General features: G+C 47.2%; 1 protein-coding gene across 1 annotated transcript in view; it reads right to left on the minus strand.

Moving 5' to 3' along the window:
- Window positions 1-18597, minus strand: part of gse1b (Gse1 coiled-coil protein b) — a 410942-nt gene extending 392345 nt beyond the window's left edge. The window contains exon 1 of the mRNA XM_045708804.2: window positions 15582-18597. Coding sequence (XP_045564760.2) covers window positions 15582-18197 — 2616 coding nt within the window. The 5' untranslated portion in view covers window positions 18198-18597. The remainder of the gene's footprint in view (window positions 1-15581) is intronic.
- Between the last annotated feature and the right edge of the window lie 3897 nt (window positions 18598-22494).

The raw sequence follows: 22494 nt of genomic DNA on the forward strand, positions 1-22494 counted from the left end.
GGGGGCAGAGAGGCTGAGAGGGGGTGAGGTGGACAAAGAGGCTTGGATGGGGTGAGGGGTACATAGAGGGGGACAGAGAGGCTGAGAGGGGGTGAGGTGTAATTTACGGTGGTGAGGACTTGAGGGGTTGTAATTTAGGGAGGATATCTTCTTCACTCCGGCAGCTCAGATCTGCTATGTTAGACAATGTTAGGCAGTAACCTAATCCCTGGTTGGTTAGCTGGATGTGTTAGGGGGTACAGTAACCTAGTCCCTGATTGGTTGGCTGTGTATAGGGTATACTGTATATAGCCAGGTGTGGGTGTCTATTTTGGCTGAGCTCTCCCCCTTGCTGCTGGTATGACCAGTTGTCCCGGCATGGCGTCCTAAACTGAGAGGTGCTACAGAACGCTGCTCTCCTCACCTCATTAGGACTATCAGCAGAATGGGGGGAGAGGGGTGAGAAAGGGAGAGGAGGAGAGAGGGAAAGGTGGGGGGGGGAACAGGACTCGAGCAAACCAGAGCAGACTCCTTTCACAAGCAGACACATGTTGCTACTGTACTTGCCATACACCAAAACCCCATACCTCACCCCTTCAAATGACTCTGAAATGACACATCACCAAAACACCATACCTCACCCCTTCAAAATAACACATCACCAAAACACCATACCTCACCCCTTCAAATGACTCTGAAATGACACATCACCAAAACACCATACCTCACCCCTTCAAATGACTCTGAAATGACACATCACCAAAACACCATACCTCACCCCTTCAAATGACTCTGAAATGACACATCACCAAAACACCATACCTCACCCCTTCAAATGACTCTGAAATAACACATCACCAAAACCCCATACCTCATGCCTTCAAATGACTCTGAAATGACACATCACCAAAACCCCATACCTCATGCCTTCAAATGACTCTGAAATGACACATCACCGAAACCCCATACCTCATGCCTTCAAATGACTCTGAAATAACACATCACCAAAACCCCATACCTCATGCCTTCAAATGACTCTGAAATAACACATCACCAAAACCCCATACCTCATGCCTTCAAATGACTCTGAAATGACACATCACCAAAACCCCATACCTCATGCCTTCAAATGACTCTGAAATGACACATCACCAAAACCCCATACCTCATGCCTTCAAATGACTCTGAAATAACATACCCAGAACTAAAAGAAGACCTGAAAGAACAAGGAGTAAAGAGATCCCAAAAATCAATATAGAGAATACAAAGAAAGCACTTTGGCAATGGAACTGTGTGTGTGTGGGAGAGAGGGAGAGCTAGTGAAATGAATACTATAACTTGTTGAACAGGCTGAGTGAAGGAGCTCACGTCTGGCCAGAAACACAGTTCCTCTATTAGCTACTGCCTGCCATACAGTCCAGCTGTGTCCAGGTGCTACACACACACACAGCTGTGGCACAGTCCAGCTGCTTTGCCCGTTTGTTTCGGCGAGCAAACACCTGCTACTGCTCCCAACCCCTGGCAGACACACACACACACACACACACACACACACACACACACACACACACACACACACACACACACACACACACACACACACACACACACACACACACACACACAGTATGTGAGGTTTGTTTCCTCTGGCTCGTGGGGTGATCTAAATTTGCAGAGTTTGGGAGTGAGGGAGTGTTTGAGAGAGAGAAAGAGCTGGGCTGTAGTTACATCGTTACAGTACTGTCTCTACTCTGTAATTACATTGGTAAAACCCTAGTAAAACCAGGGCCAGGGGAAAAGAGGGGGGCACTGGGGAACTTCTCCAGCTTCCAGCCTGCTCCTCTACCCCTGGCCATGCCAGTCTATGCCAGGCACTGAGACAGATGCCAGCCGCCTGACCTCTAATGGCTGGCACATGTCAAGTATGTAGGTCTGGGGCACAATGTGGTAGTAATCTATGGCCTACAGACCACGTCAGCTACAGGCCAGCTGTGAAGTAAGTGACTAACCAACATGTGGTCTCGTTGTGGTCCTTTGTATAACGGAACTGAATGAATGAATGAATGAATGAATGAATGAATGAATGAATGAATGAATGAATGAATGAATGAATGAGTAGAGCACAAATGAATGTAGGTCATGTTGTGATATAGTTGTTGTTTTCTGTGACAGAGGAGAACACAGTGGCCTGTCCTCCCCCTCTGTCCTGGCCCAGTTCCCCTGTCCTGGCCCAGATCCTCTGTCCTGGCCCAGATCTCCTGGCCTGTACAGCGCCCCTGTCCTGAAACAGATCCCCTGGCCTGGCCCAGATCCCCTGGCCTGTACAGACCCAGACTCAAGCAGCTCCAGGCCTAGCATGGGGAACCCCAGCCAGAGGGCTGGCCTCCACACAATACAGACAGACCTCATTCACACAGCACAGCAGCTATTCTCACCCAGCCATTCAACCTGACCCTGACTGTACTGCCCTCAATCAACACTGAACAGACCACAATGGGGGAGAATGGGGGGACGGAAAGGAGGGGAAGAACAGGGGATGAGAGCAGGGAGAGAGGAGAGGCCATTTTTGCTGTCCCTTTCCTGAGTCAACACTGCACTCCCAAAACAATGAAAAGGAGGCAGGAGGGAGAGAGGGGAGGATAGGAGGGGAGGCATGGCCCAGGTCCAAACGCCACAAGTGGTGCATGTCCTGAAAAGATCCCACCATCCCAGGCACGGGGGACAATTATGAGAGGACTGGACACATACAGAACTTGAAAGTCTAACCAGGCCCTCCATCTCTCCCCCATAGGATTACCCATTTTGGTTTCAGGTAGAACCCTTTTGGGTTCTTCATGGAACACAAAATGGTTCTACCCGGAACCAAAAAGGGTTCTCCTATGGGGATCTCTCATTTAGATACCTAGATATCACCTTTTTATTTAAGAGTGTACAGTGTACATATACAATATGCAGACAGACACTCACAGATAAGAGTAATTCAAATAAAAAGGTGTTCAAAGTAGATCTCACACACACACACACACACACACACACACACACACACACACACACACACACACACACACACACACTTTACACAGACACACATACTGTATATACAGCTCACATACACTGCATTCGGAAAGTATTCAGACCCCCTTGACTTTTTCCACATTTTGTCAGATTACAGCCTTATTCTAAAATGAATTAAAAAACATTTTCAGTTTTAGACATTTTTACCAATTTAATAAAAACAAAAAACAGAAATACCTTATTTACATAAGTATTCAGACCCTTTGCTATGAGACTTGCAATTGAACAATGGTGCATCTTGTTTCCATTGATCATACTTAAGATGATTTTAAAACTTGATTTGAGTCCACCTGTGATAAATTCAATTGATTGGACATGATTTGGAAAGGCACACACCTGTCTATATAAGGTCCCACAGTTGACAGTGCATGTCAGAGTAAAAACCAAGCCATGGGGTTGAGGGACTTGTCCGTAGAGCTCTGAGGCAGGATTGTGTCGAGGCACATCTGGGGAAGGGTACCAACAAATTTCTGCAGCATTGAAGGTGCTCAAGAACACAGTGGCCTCCATCATTCTTAAATGGAAGAACTTTGGAACCCCCAAGACTCTTCCTATAGAGCTGGCCACCGGGTCAAACTGAGCAATCAGCGGAGAAGGGCCTTGGTCAGGGAGGTGACCAAGAACCTGATGGTCACTCTGACAGACCTCTAGAATTCCTCTGTGGAAATAGGAGAAACTTCCAGAAGGACAACTTTCTCTGCAGCACTCCACCAATCAGGCCTTTATGGTAGAGTGACCAGACAGAAACCACTCCTCAGTAAAAGGAACATGACAGCCCACTTGGAGGTTGCCAAAAGGCACCTAAAGACTCTCAGAAACAAGATTCTCTGGTCTGATGAAACCATGATTGAACACTTTGGCTTGAATGCCAAGCATCACGTCTGGAGGAAACCTGACATCATCCCCACTGTGATGCTTGGTGGTGGCAGCATCATGCTGTGGGGATGTTTTTCAGCGGCAGGGACTGGGAGACTAGTCAGGATTGAGGCAAAGATGAACTGAGCAAAGTACAGAGAGATCCTTGATGAAAACCTGCTCCAGAGCGCGCAGGACATCCGACTGGGGCGAAGGTTCACCTTTCAACTGGACAACGACCCTAAGTACACAGCCAAGACAACGCAGGAGCGACGTCGGGACAAGTCTCTGAATGTCCTTGAGTGGCCCAGCCAGAGCCCGGACTTGAACCCAATCGAACATCCCTGGAGAGACCTAAAAACAGCTGTGCAGCAACGCTCCCCATCTAACCTGACAGCTTGAGATGATCTGCAGAGAAGAGTGGGAGAAACTCCCCAAATACAGGTGTGCCAAGCTTGTAGCGTCATACTCAAGAAGACTCGAGGCTGTAATCGCTGCCAAAGCTGCTTCAACAAAGTACTGAGTAAAGGGTCTGAATACTTATGTATTTTAGTTTTTAATTTTCTATAAATTAGCAAAAATGTCAAAAAACCTGTTTTTGCTTTGTCAATATGGGGTATTGTGTGTAGATTGATGAGGGGGAAAAAAACTATTTAATACATTTTAGAATAAGGCTGTAACGTAACAAAATGTGGAAAAAGTCAAGGGGTCTGAATACTTTCCGAAGGCACCATACACACTCAAGGCTACACACACTGAGCTATTTTCACATGAGACCCTAGAGTCTCAGCATTCATTCAGTTCACACTGAGTTCAACAGACTGTCTCCAACCCTGGCACACTAAAGACACACACACACACACACACACACACACACACACACACACACACACACACACACACACACACACACACACACACACACACACACACACACACACACACACACGAGCCAACTGGACCCACACCCACTGCTGACAACAGGACACACACACACTATTTCTCACACACATCGACGCCAGACTCAAACACTGATGAAAACAGGACACACACATCCGTGCCAAGTGGACACACACCCCAGTGCCAACCAACAGGATTGACTGGAACAGTGGGCCAAAGAGACACTGCCCTCTCTGTTCTCTCTCTCTGGACAGGGCAGTCAGCTGGGTTTCTACCTGAATAGTGGAGTAGGGGCCAGATCATTTGACAAAACCGCTCATATTTTCTATGCTAACACAATGGAGTCCAATATCTACAATCTGTACAGCATTCAAAATTGTCCTGTCAAGATCAAATTCAGGATCATTGACTTGTATTCATTTACATGTGTCTTGTGGTTCTACACTATAAGTAAGAAATAACTGAACATTGAAAACCATTCAGTAATAACGCAACATTATAAACATGTATTATACTGTATCTCTGACTGGCTGATTCCTTTGAGACGGTTAGTAGTGTCGATACACTAACCATGTCCACTTCCACCTGTGTGACCTCTGACCTCTAATGAGCCCAGGTCCACTTCCTCTCTGAGCCCAGGGAGGAGGTTAGGGGTGATTAGGTGCTAACCCCTCAACTACAGACCATTAACACATCAGTCGCAACACCCCCCCTGCCCCCAAACACTGAAGCAGGTCCCCCTTGCTGTCTCCAGTCCGCGGTAAAAGAAAACTTCCCCCAGCCAAGTCCAGGCCAGTCCCGCCCTGGGGGGTGTCAGATCACCTCAAAGTACTGCAGTAGAACTAGAGCACTACAGCAAAGACAATTTAACTAGACTCATTCACTCTTTCTACTCAATGACATTCCATACATTAAGAAAAGGAGAGGGAAAAGGAGGTAATTCAGGGAAAGTGTCTTTCTCCCTCCTCTATTTTAGTAACTCCTCCCACTCTTTTTCTGCTAGGGGTATTTGTCAGTCAACTGTTTTTCTAATTTTGCCTTGCGTATTTTGATCCCTCTGGGCTACTGTCCTGTGCAAACATGGTCAATAGGAAAGGAACCATTGTGTGTGTGTGTGTGTGTGTGTGTGTGTGTGTGTGTGTGTGTGTGTGTGTGTGTGTGTGTGTGTGTGTGTGTGTGTGTGTGTGTGTGTGTGTGTGTGTTTTGTTTTACAATCCTTGAGGGGACCATTTTGCCGGACCCCACAAGGAAAAAGTATATTTTAGGCTTAAGGGTTAGGTTTAGGGTTAGGGTTACAATTAGGGTTACAATTAGGGTAAGTGGTTAGGTTTAGGAATTATGGTTCAATTTAAGGTTAGGTGTTAAAGTTAGGGTTAGGTTAAGGATTAGGGGTTAGGTAAAATAGGATTTTGAATAGGAATTAATTGTTTGGTTCCCACAAGGATAGTAAAACAAACATGTGTGAGCGTGCGTGTGTGTGAGTGCGTGTGCACGCGTGTGTATGCGTGCATGTGTGTATGCGTGCATGACGTGTGTGTGTGTGAGCGTTCATGACTCTGTGTGTGCATGCATGTGCAGCGAGGGACGGGGGACGGGACGGGGGACGGGACGGGACGGGGGGGGGGGGGGTCATTCCAGGTAGATCAAAGGCTTTAATTTTCCATGACGGTGGCTGTGGGCAGCACAATCTCCCCCTTTCACTGGGTGGGAGAGGTGTGAGGAGTGAGGTGTGAGGAGTGAGGTATGAGGAGTGAGGTATGAGGCTCGCACTATGGTGTCAGGCTGCCTCTGCCTAGCTATAGCCCAGATAACACAGGAACAGCGGAACAGTGGATGGGTACTGGACAGAGGAGCAGCTGTTAGTGAGGGTGGAGGGATTGAAGGGTGTTCTATTTGGCAGGGGGTATAAGACACCCTCTTTTTGAGTGATGATGAGTAAGACAGTGAAGACACAAGCAGCGGTGGAGAGAGGGGGTTCTAAGTCCTCACAAGGCTGTTGAAATCTGGATGTTTCTAGTTGGATCAGTGCTGGGATCTGGGTCATTTGATGTAATGTCATAGAGATATCGGCAGGAATGAAGCATGCACTGCAGGCTAATCTCTATCCACACACACACACACACACACACACACACACACACACACACACACACACACACACACACACACACACACACACACACACACACACACACACACACACACACACACACACACACACACGCCACACACGCACACACACTGAGCGGTCGACCCCCGGGACTGTGGTCTCTTCCAGCCTCAGAGAGCTGAATGAAAATCCCCCTTCAGGAGCTGTGAAACAAATCCCCAGAAATAGCTGTGGATTCCATCTGAATCGCCAACCAGTCTGTCAGACTCTGTCAGCTGTCTACTGGAGAATACAGCCTCTCATGGCTCAATCCTAACTTAGATATGTACATGGAACTATAATGTTGTCATTGACATCAATATGATTTATGAATAAGATATGCATGTGTATTTTAAGTTGACCCCTAGACTACTTAAAATGCATAACTAACATCACTTATGTTGACTATAAAAAAAAAAAACATTTATCTGAAATGTAATTTCCTTTATCAATGCCAATGTTGGCTCCGATAATGCGGAGCAAGCCAAGTGTCTGTATCAAGCCAAAAGCACATTTGAAGTCCTTATAGAAGTCCTTCTGTCTGTGCATTGGTCCAGTGAGTGGGACAGGGGTCTTGTTAGCTGCTCTAGAACAGGGGTTCCAAACCTTTTTCACTTGGGGAACTCCTTCCAGCATTGGGGAACATCCCAGGGACCAGTGTGTTCAGACTCTAGCAGACTGACAATGTGTCAAACAGCCCAGGGGGTTAGTCCCTGTAGGAACCACATCAAAATACAAAACCACAAACCCTAAACACAGGCCCCCCCCCCACACACACCCACACACACACACACACCACACACACACACACACACACACACACACACACACACACACACACACACACACACAAAAACACACAGGCAAACACACACAGGCTCACAAACATGCGTACACACTCAGGTACACAAAACACACATACCAACACACTTACACAAACATAACCTTAGAGTTCCATTCTCTCCACAGAGACAGCACTCCCATGTGCCCCCCTGGATAATGTAGTATTTCCTGCCGTGACCCTTTATGATGTATTAATGAGAAACGGGATTCCATTCTGCTCTGTTCTCTTTGGCTGGACTACAGATCCCACTAACTCCCCTCCCCTCCTCTCATCTCCCAACTCTGAGACATAAAGTCCTGTCTCACTGCTCCTCTTCCCTGTTTGTCTTTGACTGCCTATTTTCTAGTATTTTCCATCCCTCCCTTTCTCCTTCCTCTCTCCTCCACTGCTTTCAATGCTCTTACAGTGTACGGGTATCATAAGTTAATATTAGACGTCCATCCAGGTCTGAGGATGTCAGGGATGACGTGGAAACAGACCATTAGGGGCAACAGTGAGCGCTGTTACCTTCAAGTAGGTAAACATCTTCCTCTGGTGCAAAAGGTTGAATGTTCAAATCCAGCGACAGAAAGTTGTTTTAGAGATTTTTGTTTTAAGCCTATCCCACACCTTAACCACACAGAGTTATTGCCTAAACTTAACCTTAAACACTTAGAAATGTTATGTTTCTAACACCTTCCAAATTTGACGTTTGAGAAACATGGACAAACATCTAATTCTGACATGAGACTGTGAGAGGTTATTGGTATGGGTACCACCCCTACCTTTCTATTTCTGATTACCCCCCCACCACACACACACAAACCTTCCAGTCATCTCCCCCACCCCAGACTCCCCCTCTCCCTCCCTCCCTCCTCCTCTCTTCTCAGTAATAAATCTTTGCAGGCGACAGTGTCAAGATGTCAGAATGTTTTCCCTGTGACAGCAAATACCTCCTTCACAGGATATGGGCCGTGCAGTGAGAACATACTCTTTCCAAACATACACACACACACACACACACACACACACACACACACACACACACACACACACACACACACACACACACACACACACACACACACACACACACACATACAAATGTATACATCACGGCCACATTTACACACATATAATAACTGACCCATACATTCATTTCTGAACAGAAACACAGACAGACAGTGGCACACTGATTGAGCTCAGATGCAAAAACCTGTCTCCACTTTTCCTACGTGTCAATGATAATCAACCACCCACAACAGAGCCTCAGCAGACCACCATACAAAGATACACACACACACACACACACACACACACACACACACACACACACACACACACACACACACACACACACACACACACACACACACAGGTCTGTGGGTGATCCCTTGTCATCTCTAGGTTGGCTCCACTTAGTGTAGTAGGACATTGATCATCCTTGACTTTAGAAGCAAAAACAACACAACCATACCAGTGACATACTGAGAGAGTGTTTTCATTTCCTTAGTCCTCTCTATCATACTTATACTAACAAAGTATTCTTTTATCGCCACAAGACAAATAAGCTATTTCAATTTCATTCAAATTTGTTCACCAAAATGGCGTGAAGTTAGGATGGGATTGGCCCCTTGACCTTATGCCTGGTTGGTTGGATGTGCATGACTCCACTCAGACATTCGGTGCGTGGTGGTCTAGTGGTGGTCTAGTGGTGGTCTAGTGGTGGTCTAGTGGTGGTCTAGTGGTGGTTTAGTGGTGGTATAGTGGTGGTATAGTGGTGGTTTAGTGGTGGTCTAGTGGTGGTATAGTGGTGGTCTAGTGGTGGTTTAGTGGTGGTCTAGTGGTGGTCTAGTGGTGGTCTAGTGGTGGTCTAGTGGTGGTCTAGTGGTGGTTAGTGGTGGTCTAGTGGTGGTTTAGTGGTGGTCTAGTGGTGGTATAGTGGTGGTATAGTGGTGGTCTAGTGGTGGTCTAGTGGTGGTATAGTGGTGGTATAGTGGTGGTCTAGTGGTGGTATAGTGGTGGTCTAGTGGTGGTATAGTGGTGGTCTAGTGGTGGTCTAGTGGTGGTCTAGTGGTGGTCTAGTGGTGGTCTAGTGGTGGTCTAGTGGTGGTCAATATGTACATATAGGTAGGGGTAAAGCGACTAGGCAATCAGGATAGATAATTAACAGAGTACCAGCAGCGTATGTGAATAGTGTTAAAGTGTGTCTATGTGTGTGTGTGTGTGTGTGTGTGTGTGTGTGTGTGTGTGTGTGTGTGTGTGTGTGTGTGTGTGTGTGTGTGTGTGTGTGTGTGTGTGTGTGTGTGTGTGTGTGTGTTGGAGTCTACTATATTTAACATGTCTGGCTAGCAGACTGTAGCAGTAGCAGCTCTCATTGCGTGGGCTAATTTCGACCTTATTGAGATCTTAACGAGGAATCGGACAGGAAAACCTCATTTTAACAAGGTACATTAAATGACACACATGCGCATATGCACGCAACACAGGTAGGTGTCACGTCCTGACCCTTGTAAGAGGTCATTTTCCATAGTAGAGTGGTCAGGGTGTGACGGGGGTGTTTTGGGTGGTTTTGGTTTTCTGTTTTCTATGTGGGGTTTTCTAGATTTCTATTTCTATGTTTTTGTTTTCCATGTTTTGGCCAGGTATGGTTTCCAATCAGAGGCCGCTGTCTATCGTTGTCTCTGATTGGAAGCCATACTTAGGCAGCCTGTTTTTCATGTGTGGGTGTGGGTAGTTGTTTTCCGTTTTGTATGTGTTACCTGACGGAACTGTTGTCGGTCGTTTTGTTGAAGTGTATTCATTAAAAAGTAAATATGAGCACTATACACGCTGCACCTTGGTCTCCTTTAGACGACCCTCGTTACAGAAGGTGCATATGCAGCACCCAGCCCCTCGCTCAACTTTTTTACAACTTAACTTGATTATGCCATTCTTAGTGCAAGTATCGAAAAATGAAAAAGACCTAGCTAAAAGACAAAGTCAACCAGTTCCTTTGCGGTTAATTTTATCATCCCTTCTCTCCATATTCACCCCGTTTTTCTCCCAACCTTCCCCCTCCCTCTGCTTTTTAGAGATATAGGAGGAAGGAGAAGAGAGGGAAGGAGAGGGCAAGAGACAGCACAGGGGAGAGGGAAGGAAAGAGGGAAGGGGTGAGAAGGAGAGTGGGTGGGGTCAGGGGAAGCAGATGGGAGCTCCTCTGGTGACATGAGAGCGATGACAGTTCTTCTCTGGGGTAGATAGCGTCTCACTGGAGAACACGGCACCTGTTTCTCCCAGGCCCCCACCGCCCCCTTTCAGCCCCTCTCACACCCGGCTCTCTCACACACACTCAGCCCCTCTAAGCACTTCCTCAGCCATGAGGTCATTGCCTGGCCGAGGCCAAAAACAGCTCTGTCACCTGCACCCCCTCAGACTCCTCAAATCCCTCACATACCACGACACCATTACCCCCCACACCAAGTAAGCCTCATTACCCCCCACACCAAGTAAGCCTCATTACCCCCCCACACCAAGTAAGCCTCATTACCCCCCACACCAAGTAAGCCTCATTACCCCCCCACACCAAGTAAGCCCCATTACCCCCCCACACCAAGTAAGCCTCATTACCCCCCACACCAAGTAAGCCTCATTATCCCCCACACCAAGTAAGCCTCATTACCCCCACACACCAAGTAAGCCTCATTACCCCCCCACACCAAGTAAGCCTCATTACCCCCCACACCAAGTAAGCCTCATTACTCCCCACACCAAGTAAGCCTCATTACCCCCCACACCAAGTAAGCCTCATTACCCCCCCACACCAAGTAAGCCTCATTACCCCCCACACCAAGTAAGCCTCATTACCCCACACACCAAGTAAGCCTCATTACCCCCACACACCAAGTAAGCCTCATTACCCCCCACACCAAGTAAGCCTCATTACCCCCCACACCAAGTAAGCCTCATTACCCCCCACACCAAGTAAGCCTCATTACCCCCCCCCACACCAAGTAAGCCTCATTACCCCCCACACCAAGTAAGCCTCATTACCCCCACACACCAAGTAAGCCTCATTAACCCCCACACCAAGTAAGCCTCATTACCCCCCCACACCAAGTAAGCCTCATTACCCCCCACACCAAGTAAGCCTCATTACCCCCCACACCAAGTAAGCCTCATTACCCCCACACACCAAGTAAGCCTCATTACCCCCCACACCAAGTAAGCCTCATTACCCCCCACACCAAGTAAGCCTCATTACCCCCCACACCAAGTAAGCCTCATTACCCCCCCACACCAAGTAAGCCTCATTACCCCCCACACCAAGTAAGCCTCATTACCCCCCACACCAAGTAAGCCTCATTACCCCCCACACCAAGTAAGCCTCATTACCCCCACACACCAAGTAAGCCTCATTACCCCCCACACCAAGTAAGCCTCATTACCCCCCACACCAAGTAAGCCTCATTACCCCCCACACCAAGTAAGCCTCATTACCCCCCACACCAAGTAAGCCTCATTACCCCCACACACCAAGTAAGCCTCATTACCCCCACACACCAAGTAAGCCTCATTACCCCCCACACCAAGTAAGCCTCATTACCCCCACACACCAAGTAAGCCTCATTACCCCCCACACAAGTAACCCTGCTCTGGGATTTTGATCTAGCTTTCTCTCTGAGGGTGTGATCTGATATACTGTACATACCTGATGATCACAGCAAAACAGAGTGGACTAGACAGAGAAGGAGAGAGGTGGAAACTGAGCTGCACTTCCTAACCTCCTGACAAATGTATGACCATATTAGAGACACATATTTCCCTCAGATTACACAGCGCCAAAGAATTCGAAAACAAACCCAATTTTGATAAACTCCCATATCTACTGGGTGAAATACCACAGTGTGCCATCACAGCAGCAATATTTGTGACCTGTTGCCACAAGAAAATGGCAACCAGTGAAGAACAAACACCATTGTAAATACAATAAATACATATTTATGTTTTTTTTTTTCCCTTTTGGATTTTAACTATTTGCACATCGCTACAACACTGTATATAGACATAATATGACATTTGAAATTATTTTGGAACTTTTGTGAGTGTAATGTTTACTGTTAATTTTATTGTTTATTTCACTTTTGTTTGTTATCTACTTCACTTGCTTTGCAATGTTAACATGTGTTTTCCATGCCAATAAAGCCCTTAAATTGAGAGAGAGAGAGAGAGAGAGAGAGAGAGAGAGAGAGAGAGAGAGAGAGAGAGAGAGAGAGAGAGAGAGAGAGAGAGAGAGAGAGAGAGAGAGAGAGAGAGAGAGAGAGAGAGAGAGAGAGAGAGAGAGAGAGAGAGAGAGAGAGTGAGAGAGTGAGTACAGGACAGCTGAACGACGCCCACAGGTGTTCTTACTCTACTGTTCTGTATGAGCTGATCTCTCTGGGGAGTAAGATGTTCAGATTACTGGGATTCAATTATTATCCATTAATACATCCCCACCTCCCACTGCTGTGTCTGCTTGGACCTCAGGATGGAATACCAGCAATATGACAGACATACTCCGTCAAAACCTGGAACTACACGGTTATTACAACAATAAAATGATTCACACGCAGAGAACAATCATCTTTGATTATGAGCTTGAGCATCTCTCTGTTTCATACTGTAAATATTGCTCTGTTGAGTAGCATCAATCTAAACATGCATTCTTGCAGCATGAGAAAAGTATTGTGGGATTCCTTCATCAACTCTAGTCCCAACAGTGTACCTTAATGAAGACCTTGTTCCTATACTTTTCCTCTCCCTCTTCTTTACCTCCTCTCTCCCTCCTCTCTTCCTTCTCTCTCCCTTCTCTCTACCTCCTCTCTCCCTTCTCTCTCCCTTCTCCCTCCTCTCTCCCTCCTCTCTTCCTCCTTTCTCCCTTCTCTCTTCCTTCTCTCTCCTCTCTTCCTTCTCTCTCCTCTCTCCTTCCTCTCTACCTCCTCTCTTCCTCCTCTCTCTCCTTCCTCTCTCCCTCCTCTCTTCCTCCACTCTCCCTCCTCTCTTCCTCCACTCTCTATCTGCAGTCCCACTTTAATCACACACTTCAACTAACAGCTAACACAACTAATCAATAATCAACTAATCATGATCTTCATTTTAGAATGCAATTAGTTTAATTGGTTGTGTTTGCTAGGGATGGGGGAAAAGTGTGACACCCCAGAGGACTGGAGTTGCCCATCCCTGCTCTAGAGGTTATTTCAGTAGGTGTTTTTCACAGTGCTATATGACCTGACGAAGATCCAACTCAGATCAAAAATGTTGACTTTTTTGTGCGACTGATGAAATCACCATGGGAGCCTACCAGAGTGGCAGTCATTGCTTTTTCTTTGATACATTCATCTCGGTAGCAGCTGTGTAATTAGTAGCAACAGTAACTACTGCTGTGGCCTCCGTGGAACAAGGTCTATCGCTACAAGTTCATCTACAAGACCTATTCTCCTTTTTCCATTCATTTATTCATGACAGAGAGTAGAGGTCTCGTTCTGTGAAGACCTCCATCTGGACCACATAGACTGGACTTCCAGGAACAGTAACAGCAGCACTGAATCAGTCACTGCATGATTACACACACACACACGCACGCACGCACGCACGCACGCACGCACGCACGCACGCACGCACACACACACACACACACACACACACACACACACACACACACACACACACACACACACACACACACACACACACACACACACACACACACACACACACACACACACACACACACACACACACACACACACACACACACACAAACACACACACACACACACACACACACACACACACACACACACACACACACACACACACGTATACAGTAAGACTGACACATGACTGAGTCTAGCCTCCGCTCTATATTTACACTGGATAGAGCAGGATTTAATAAACAGATACGATCATTACACCACACTGTCTAATAGAGAGTTCCCAGCTGTTCCTGACACAGAGGAAAGTGTTATTATCATTAGTGTATATCAGCCGACTCTAGTTGATCTGATAAAGGATACAATCTGTTGTAGCCTCGCACGCACGCACACACACACAGCACTGACGTATGGAATCCTGTATACAGCCAAAACAATGTACAAAAACAAGCAGACTTGGCCAGAAACACACACAAATAAACATACACACACAAGAAGAAAACGAGGCCAGTGGTGGCCTTGAAATCCCCCCGGTCTTTCTGTGTTGTTTACTGTTAGAGTTCTGATCCAAATGTTTGTTTTTCTAACGACGGGCTCCAGTGCTGTACGGATCCCCTGCCAGTCAGAGAGCTAAAGGAACACACACACACACACACACACACACACACACACACACACACACACACACACACACACACACACACACACACACACACACACACACACACACACACACACACACACAACCATAACACTCGAGAACACACCAACTCTCACTTCTCCCTGTTTCAGAGCAGCTTTCCCATAATGGAGGAGAATAGTAAACCCCACATACACACACAGACAGGCAGGGGCACACTTAAATATTATACGACTGAAATAATCCACAAACGTCAAGGTAGGTTACACACCAATACCTAACAGACATGAACAAGCACACAATCGACTGAAAATGATGCATACTACACCACTAAAATATACAACGCACCCACAATAGTCAACTTTGAGCATCAAACATCTGCACACTTCCTGGAAACCCCAGTGGCTCAGCCAAGAAGCATGGTGTTGCGGATCGCATACAAACTGCTCTTGTGGAGCTGTGAAGTGAAAAGCCCGAAATCTGTCTTACCTTGTGTCTGGGGTGTGATGTAGAAGGAGGTGACTCTGTCTCTGTTCTCCTGTCTCCCTGTCCCTCCAGGTCCCTGTCTCTCTCCTGCTGCATGCTCTGTCCTGCCAGCACCATGGACTTACATTCCACACACGAGCCAATCACCAGCTTCCTCCCATCATCCACCAGGAGGGTGCGGCGCCCGCGTGGGGCGTACAGGAACACGGGCAGCCTGGCCACTGTGACCGCACACAGCCCCCCCTGACGCCTCTGCTCCTGTCTGCAGAAGAAGCATACAAAGGCCTCGCAGCTGTACTGTCTGGCCCAGGGAGAGCTGGCCGGCTGGGGGGTGGAGGAGGCTGGGCCTGGGGCTGTAGAGCTGGAGGTGGCAGAACCCTGGCTCTCATGTTGAGCCCACTGGGCATGCAGGTCGTGATAGCAGAGGGCACAGGCTGACACCAGGCCGGTGGCGTCGGCAGGTTTGGCGCGGGGAGCGGGGGGGTGGATGGTGAGGAAGGGAAAGAAGGGCTCTCTCTCTCCACAGCGCCCGGGAGGGTTGACATGGAGTTGGAACTTCCCCCCGGCCTCTATCTCTGCCCCACACAGGTAACACACTGATACAGACCCACCATGGCCAGAGGAAGAGGAGGACACCCCCTTTTGGGAATGGGCCAGTCCGGCTCCCCCCGTGGCCAGCGCTGCGTGGTACCTCCCCAGGAAGGAGGTGACAGAGGTGATGAGGTCCTCACTGAGGCTGAGGAGGTACGCTCCCCAGATCTCCTCCAGGATGGCGTGGCATGGAGGACAGCAGTGCACCCGGCCGTTCCTCACTCCCTGGGCACCAGGCGGGCACGGCAGCAGGTTGATGAAGGGGAAATACATGGCACCGCGGGCTTTGCCCACGCCGGCCCGTGCATATGCCACCCTCACATCCCGCCTGCACTCCTGGCCACAGAGGAAACAGGCCTCACAGGAAGCCTGAGACTTAGGTAGGCGGTCCAGGGGCTCTGAGGGGTGCCTTTCCTGGGGAGTGAGGTAAGGAGGGTGGCCTGAGGCTGGTGCAGGGGTGGAGGAGCCCTGGTTGAGGGGGACCACGTAGAGGCGCTGGAGAACGGGCACATCGGCCAGCTGGAAGCCCTGCCACTGCTGCATGAGGGAGGTGTGGCAGCTGGCACAGACCAGGGTGGTGCCCCCCGGGGTGAGGGGTATGGCGCCAGGGGGAGGGCTGTGTAACCACAGGAAGGGGAAGAAGGGCTCGCTGGCTGCCCTCTCCTGCTTCTGCACAGACACACGGAACCTCCCGCCCTGCCACAGCCCGCTGCCGCAGATGTAACACAAACACCCTTCGGGACTGGTACTCCTGTTGGCACCACCACTGGCACCACTCTGGGGCATGGCAATGACCCTCCCTGCAGCGTCCCTGGGTGGTCTCAGCAGGGCCAATACCCTCTCTCTGCTGCTGCCAGCTGCTTCAAACACCTCGTGGTCGTCGTCACTGGTTATATTGATCTCGTGGTCATTGTCAGAGTTGTCAGAGGCTGTAAACCTACCCGGAACACTTTCTCTAGGTGCTGCTGCGTCGCGCCTACTGGTGACAGCAGCGCCAATGGGTGATAGCCCTTCGGCAGAGTCAGAGAGATCCTCTCCTTTCTGGTGGAATATGAGGGAGGGATGCCTGGCTAAGCTACAGCTGCTGTCAGCTGCGCGTTGGAGAGGGCGCGGGTCAGCATGTCTGACATTCCCATCTGCTAGCCACTGCCTGTTGCGCATAATGATCCCGTTGTCCTGCACAGGTGTGTCGACGTGAGAGCTGTCATAGTATCTCTGGGACACAATCTCTTGGGACAGAGATACTGATGATTGAGAGACATGATTCATAATTTTAGCACCGCGCCTGGACGGCATGGCAGTATCCGATTTCGGCGAGTCCTGTGCCTGGTAAACACCAACCGGATAGCGGATAGCCCGTTGAGAGTCAGGGCTGTTTTTAACACTGATAACACTGTTGTTGTTCTTCCTGCTACCGTCTCTGGGAGTTTTGCTGCTGCTGCCAGATGTTTTGTACTTCTCCTTGCTCACACCGGCGCGGTCTACTAAATCCAGTTCTTGGTCTGACATGTTCTCGTTTTCCGAGAAAGAGGAGAAATCTGACTCGTTCCCGTCGTAATTCTGGCTGCTGACACTGATTCTCCGCTCCAGGTCATAGGAGATGTTCCACTCCTGCGGTATCCGCCGAGAGTCGCACTGGTACGGCCTCTTCAGCCAGTACATACGCTTCTCTATGGGTGTCCTAGTCCGCTCGAACGAGTTCCACTGCTCCCCGAGAAAACAGTGGCACACGGCGCACACCATAGCGTGTCCATCCGGGCTGACTTCACATGCCCCTGGCGCCGGCTCTTGGTTTTGTAAAAACGGGAAAAACGGACCATTCTCTTTCGGATATTTCACTTGTAATCTCAATTCTTTTCCGGGCGAAACGCCGCTTCCACAAATAAAACAGTGAACCAATCCTATCCCATTCCGATCAGCCCTGGAAGTGTTGCCATGCAATGGGCTCTCGTCGCCGGGCATTACTGCAGCCATGAGTCGGTGTTTCCGAGATATCGGTATTAAATCCTTGTCACGGGGGTCATTCATAGTTCTAAAAACACCCCAGACTACATGACATAATACCAAAAGCGGCAATTCATTCTAACAAACTCACACCTTCTTTACAAAAGTAGGCTATGCAACAACAAGACAGCGTATCGCGTTCAGCCTACTCACTGTGATTAGATAGCCGATAGCCCATTGAAACTACAGCACTGCAGAACAGGCAGCGAACCGTAGACTAAATTCCTGGCTCTCAAGTATTCCGTTAGAGATAATCTATTCAAACCGTCCATGAAACATTGAGCAGAAACGCAGTGTCTCCAGTCCGCAGTATAGGACTGCGAACCCGATAGTAATGTGAGAAGAAAACTCTTGTTAGAATCATGGGTCACCTCTCCTACGAACTTTCCTGCGCTCTGAAAACTTTGGCTGTTAACTCGCTCACACTGTACACAGCGCCATCTCCAATTCACCGGATCAGTTTCCAGATACCCTCGCGCTGCTCCCCCATATTCAAACCTTCCCAGCAGAACTAACTGATACAGGAGGAAAGGGTCTCATTATTTTTTATCCAAATTACGTATCTGTTGAAGAAAAAGTTCAACTTAATCATATCTTATCAAGCAATACCGTGTAGGCCTATTGATGTTTCGATCCAGTGTGATTAGAATAGCTCTAGCCTATAATTAGAGTAGGTATTGGTTTGAAACTGCTATACCCGTGATAACGTTTTCACACGTAATGCATAGACATATATATGGAAATATTTTACGCACATTGAAATTACACACGCCACAAACCGGGCTACATTTTACATTACACGACTTCCCATGTAATAGCTGCCATGTAAATATACACTTTATGCTAAATGTTACAAACAATTCATTTAATTACAATAGGCTATATTGCCATAATAAACAGCCAGAAGAATTTACAAGAGAAAGAAAAAACTTGTAAGGCAGCAGGATCCTGAGTTGCACAATGTGTGCCATTGTTCAAGCATTTGTGAGAGCTGTGCAAGATGCATGACACATTGAAACAGAATCTGTATCTGTTCTTAAAACAGAATCACTATAATAACCGCAGGCAGTCAAAATCTTGAAAACATTTATCTGAAATATGTTTGCTTCTTCCAATTCTCCCCAATGTCTCTTTCATTGCGGGAATAAGTGGTGCTGCTCAAACAGAATGGGTATTGTATTTTGTCTATGGCTGTTAGCTGTGTTGTACAGTTCCCACTTGTCCTGGATCCTCAGGGGACTGCTGTAGGGTGCAGCCCCACTAGCCACACCTGTTTTGGGTATTAAGTTCAGCCTGCCCCCCTCTACACTGCATGGATGGAAGACCTTGACAGGGACCACACAGTCTGGTGTCAGACAAGCCCCTTCAGATCTCAGCAAGCAATGTGCAGGACTAATTCACATTCACAGAGATAAAAACAATCATGCATGAACACACACAGATGGATGAAGAGACCATGTTGTATGTGGAGCAGTTCAGTAAGTTGGAATGCAGCCAACGGATGCCACACTGCAGCTATAGGCAAAAAGGACTTTGAGACATGAAAGTACATGCGCAAGCACACACACACACAAACACACACACACACACACACACACACACACACACACACACACACACACACACACACACACACACACACCCCTTCGGACTCCCCAGTGCGAACCAGTTAACTCAAACTCACACCAGTGTAGCATAATAACAATAACACACATAAACAGTAAAAACCATAATTCCAGCTGTGTCTCTAACTAGCCTGCATTGTGCTAGCTCTGCTCCTGTAAGCAGTCACAGTCCTATCATCCCCTCATCTCTTTAAGAGCCACCCTGAGGCTGCTTCCCTTCTCCTCCTCCATTAATCTTAATGACACCACTGTGCTTCTCTCTTTGTCTGACTTCCTGTTCTGCTCCATCTTCTCCAACCTGGCAACACATCCAGCTCTTACTCTGACACACCAGATCTTCTCTCTTTCTGACTTCCTGTTCTGTTAAATCTTCTCCAACCTGGCAACCCAACCAGATATTAATAATCACACCACAGTGCATCTCTCTGAGTGACTGGCTGTCTTCCAGTCATTTGGAAGACATCTCCCTCCCAGGTTCTGCTTGCTTCCCTCCAAACTGGCAACCAACTGGTCGGAATGACACCCCAGCTCCTCTGTGACTGCCTCCCTGTCCCACAGACATGACTCCCTGTTCCGCTCACTTCCCTCCAACATGGCAACCAACTGGTCGGAATGACACCCCAGCTCCTCTGTGACTGCCTCCCTGTTCCGCTCACTTCCCTCCGGCATGGCAAAAGAGTTATGTCAGGGAACAGGGGCTCTGTGGTTTGGAAGTCATTTGCTTCTCTACTGAAGCCCTCTCACGAGGAAAAGTGTGTGTGTGTGTTTGTGTGTGTAAACAGTAATGAGTGTCAATCAATTACACACATTGAAATTACACACGCCACAAATTAACCACGAGGAAAGGTGTGTGTGTTTTCCCTACCACAGACCCTAAGAAGACAGGTGGGAATATTTAGAACAGGAGGAGTCCGTTCCAACTCAACATTCTCTCACGGAGCTGTGACTCGATTCGTTAACTGTGAGTGTTCATCTCCCTCTCTGCTCTCTGTTAGGAAGCTCCCAGAGAGACACTGCAGAATGACATCATCTTTTAATATACATCTATTGATTCTTTATTAATTTATTAGTTGTTTCATTCATTTATTCATTCACTCACTCTATCCAACAGGGTTGGGGTCAATTCCATCTTAATTCCAGCTAATTCAGGAAGTACACTAAAATTACAATTACAATTCTCTTCAATGCTTTCCAATGAGGGTTAGTTCACTTTCTGAATTGACTGAAATTTAAATGGAATTGAACCCAACCCTGCTATCCAGTACCACTCAATCTTATTTATACATGCATTCAAGCATTCATTCATTTGTTCATTCATTCAAATATTCAATTAGTTTTTCACTAACTCATTCATTTCCTTCTTGCCATTCCCTCGAAAACTAGCAGGTTGATATTTATTGTCATTAATCTTGCCCTGGAGGCAGAACTAAGCGAATTCTGCTAGATGGGCCAGCTGGAAAGTCAAAATTGGCTATATTGTAAAAATGTTTGAAAACAAAAATGTACTTTTTGGTCCTAAATTAAGGTTAGGGTTAGGCATTAAAGTTAGCAGTGTGGTTAAGGTTAGGGTTAAGGTTAGGTTTAAGATCAGATGTTATGACTTTGTGGCTGTGCAATCTAGTGACCACTCCGCAAAGATGTGTCCAGGGCAAGATTCATGACAATACAGTGCCTTCAGAAAGTATTCATACCGCTTGACCTATTCCACAATACATGAACATTTACATAAGTATTCACACCCCTATGTCAATACATGTTAGAATCACCTTTGGCAGTGATTACAGCTGTGAGTCTTTCTGGGTAACTCTCTAAGAGCTTTTGCACAATATCTTGACTTTATTCTTCAAGCTCTGTCAAGTTAGTTGTTGATCACTGCTAGACAGCCATTTTCAAGTCTTGCCATAGATTTTCAAGCCGATTTAAGTCAAAACGGTAACCAGGCCACTCAGGAACAACTCTAGTGTATATTTAGCCTTATTATTGTCCTGCTGAAAGGTGAATTCACCTCCCAGTGTCTCATGGAGAGCAGACTGAACCAAGTTTTCCTCTAGGATTTTGCCTGTGCTTAGCGGCATTCCTAATATTTTTTATCATGAAAAACTCCCTAGTCCTGATTACAAGTATACCCATTACGTGATGCAGCCACCACTATGCTTGAAGAGTAATGGGTTTTATTGGATTTGCCCCAAACATAACACTTTGTATTCAGGACAAAAACTGAATTGCTTTTCCCTATTTTTTGGGAGTATTACTTTAGTGCTTTGTTGCAAACTGGATGCATGTTTTGGAATATTTTTATTCTGTACAGCCTTCCTTCTTTTCAATCTGTCAATTATGTTAATGTTGTTGAGTAAATACAAGGTTGTTGATCCATCCTCAGTTTTCTCCTATCACAGCCATTAAACTCTGTAACTGTTTTAAAGTCAGCTTTGGCCTCATGATGAAACTCCTGAGCGGTTTCCTTCCTCTCCGGCAACTGAGTTAAGAGGGACGCTTGTATCTTTGTAGTTATTTTGTGTATTGATAACAATAACTTCACCATGCTCAAAGGGATATTCAATGTCTTCTTTTTTTGTTGTTTACCCATCTTCCAATAGGTGCCCTTCTTTATGAGGCATTGGAAAACCTCCATGGTCTTTCTGGCTAAATCTGTTTTTTAAATTCACTGCTCGACTAGGGACCTTACAGATATTTGT

Source organism: Salmo salar, chromosome 26 (genome assembly GCF_965601325.2).
Source record: "Salmo salar chromosome 26, fSalSal1, whole genome shotgun sequence".
In the NCBI taxonomy this organism is placed as follows: domain Eukaryota; kingdom Metazoa; phylum Chordata; class Actinopteri; order Salmoniformes; family Salmonidae; genus Salmo; species Salmo salar.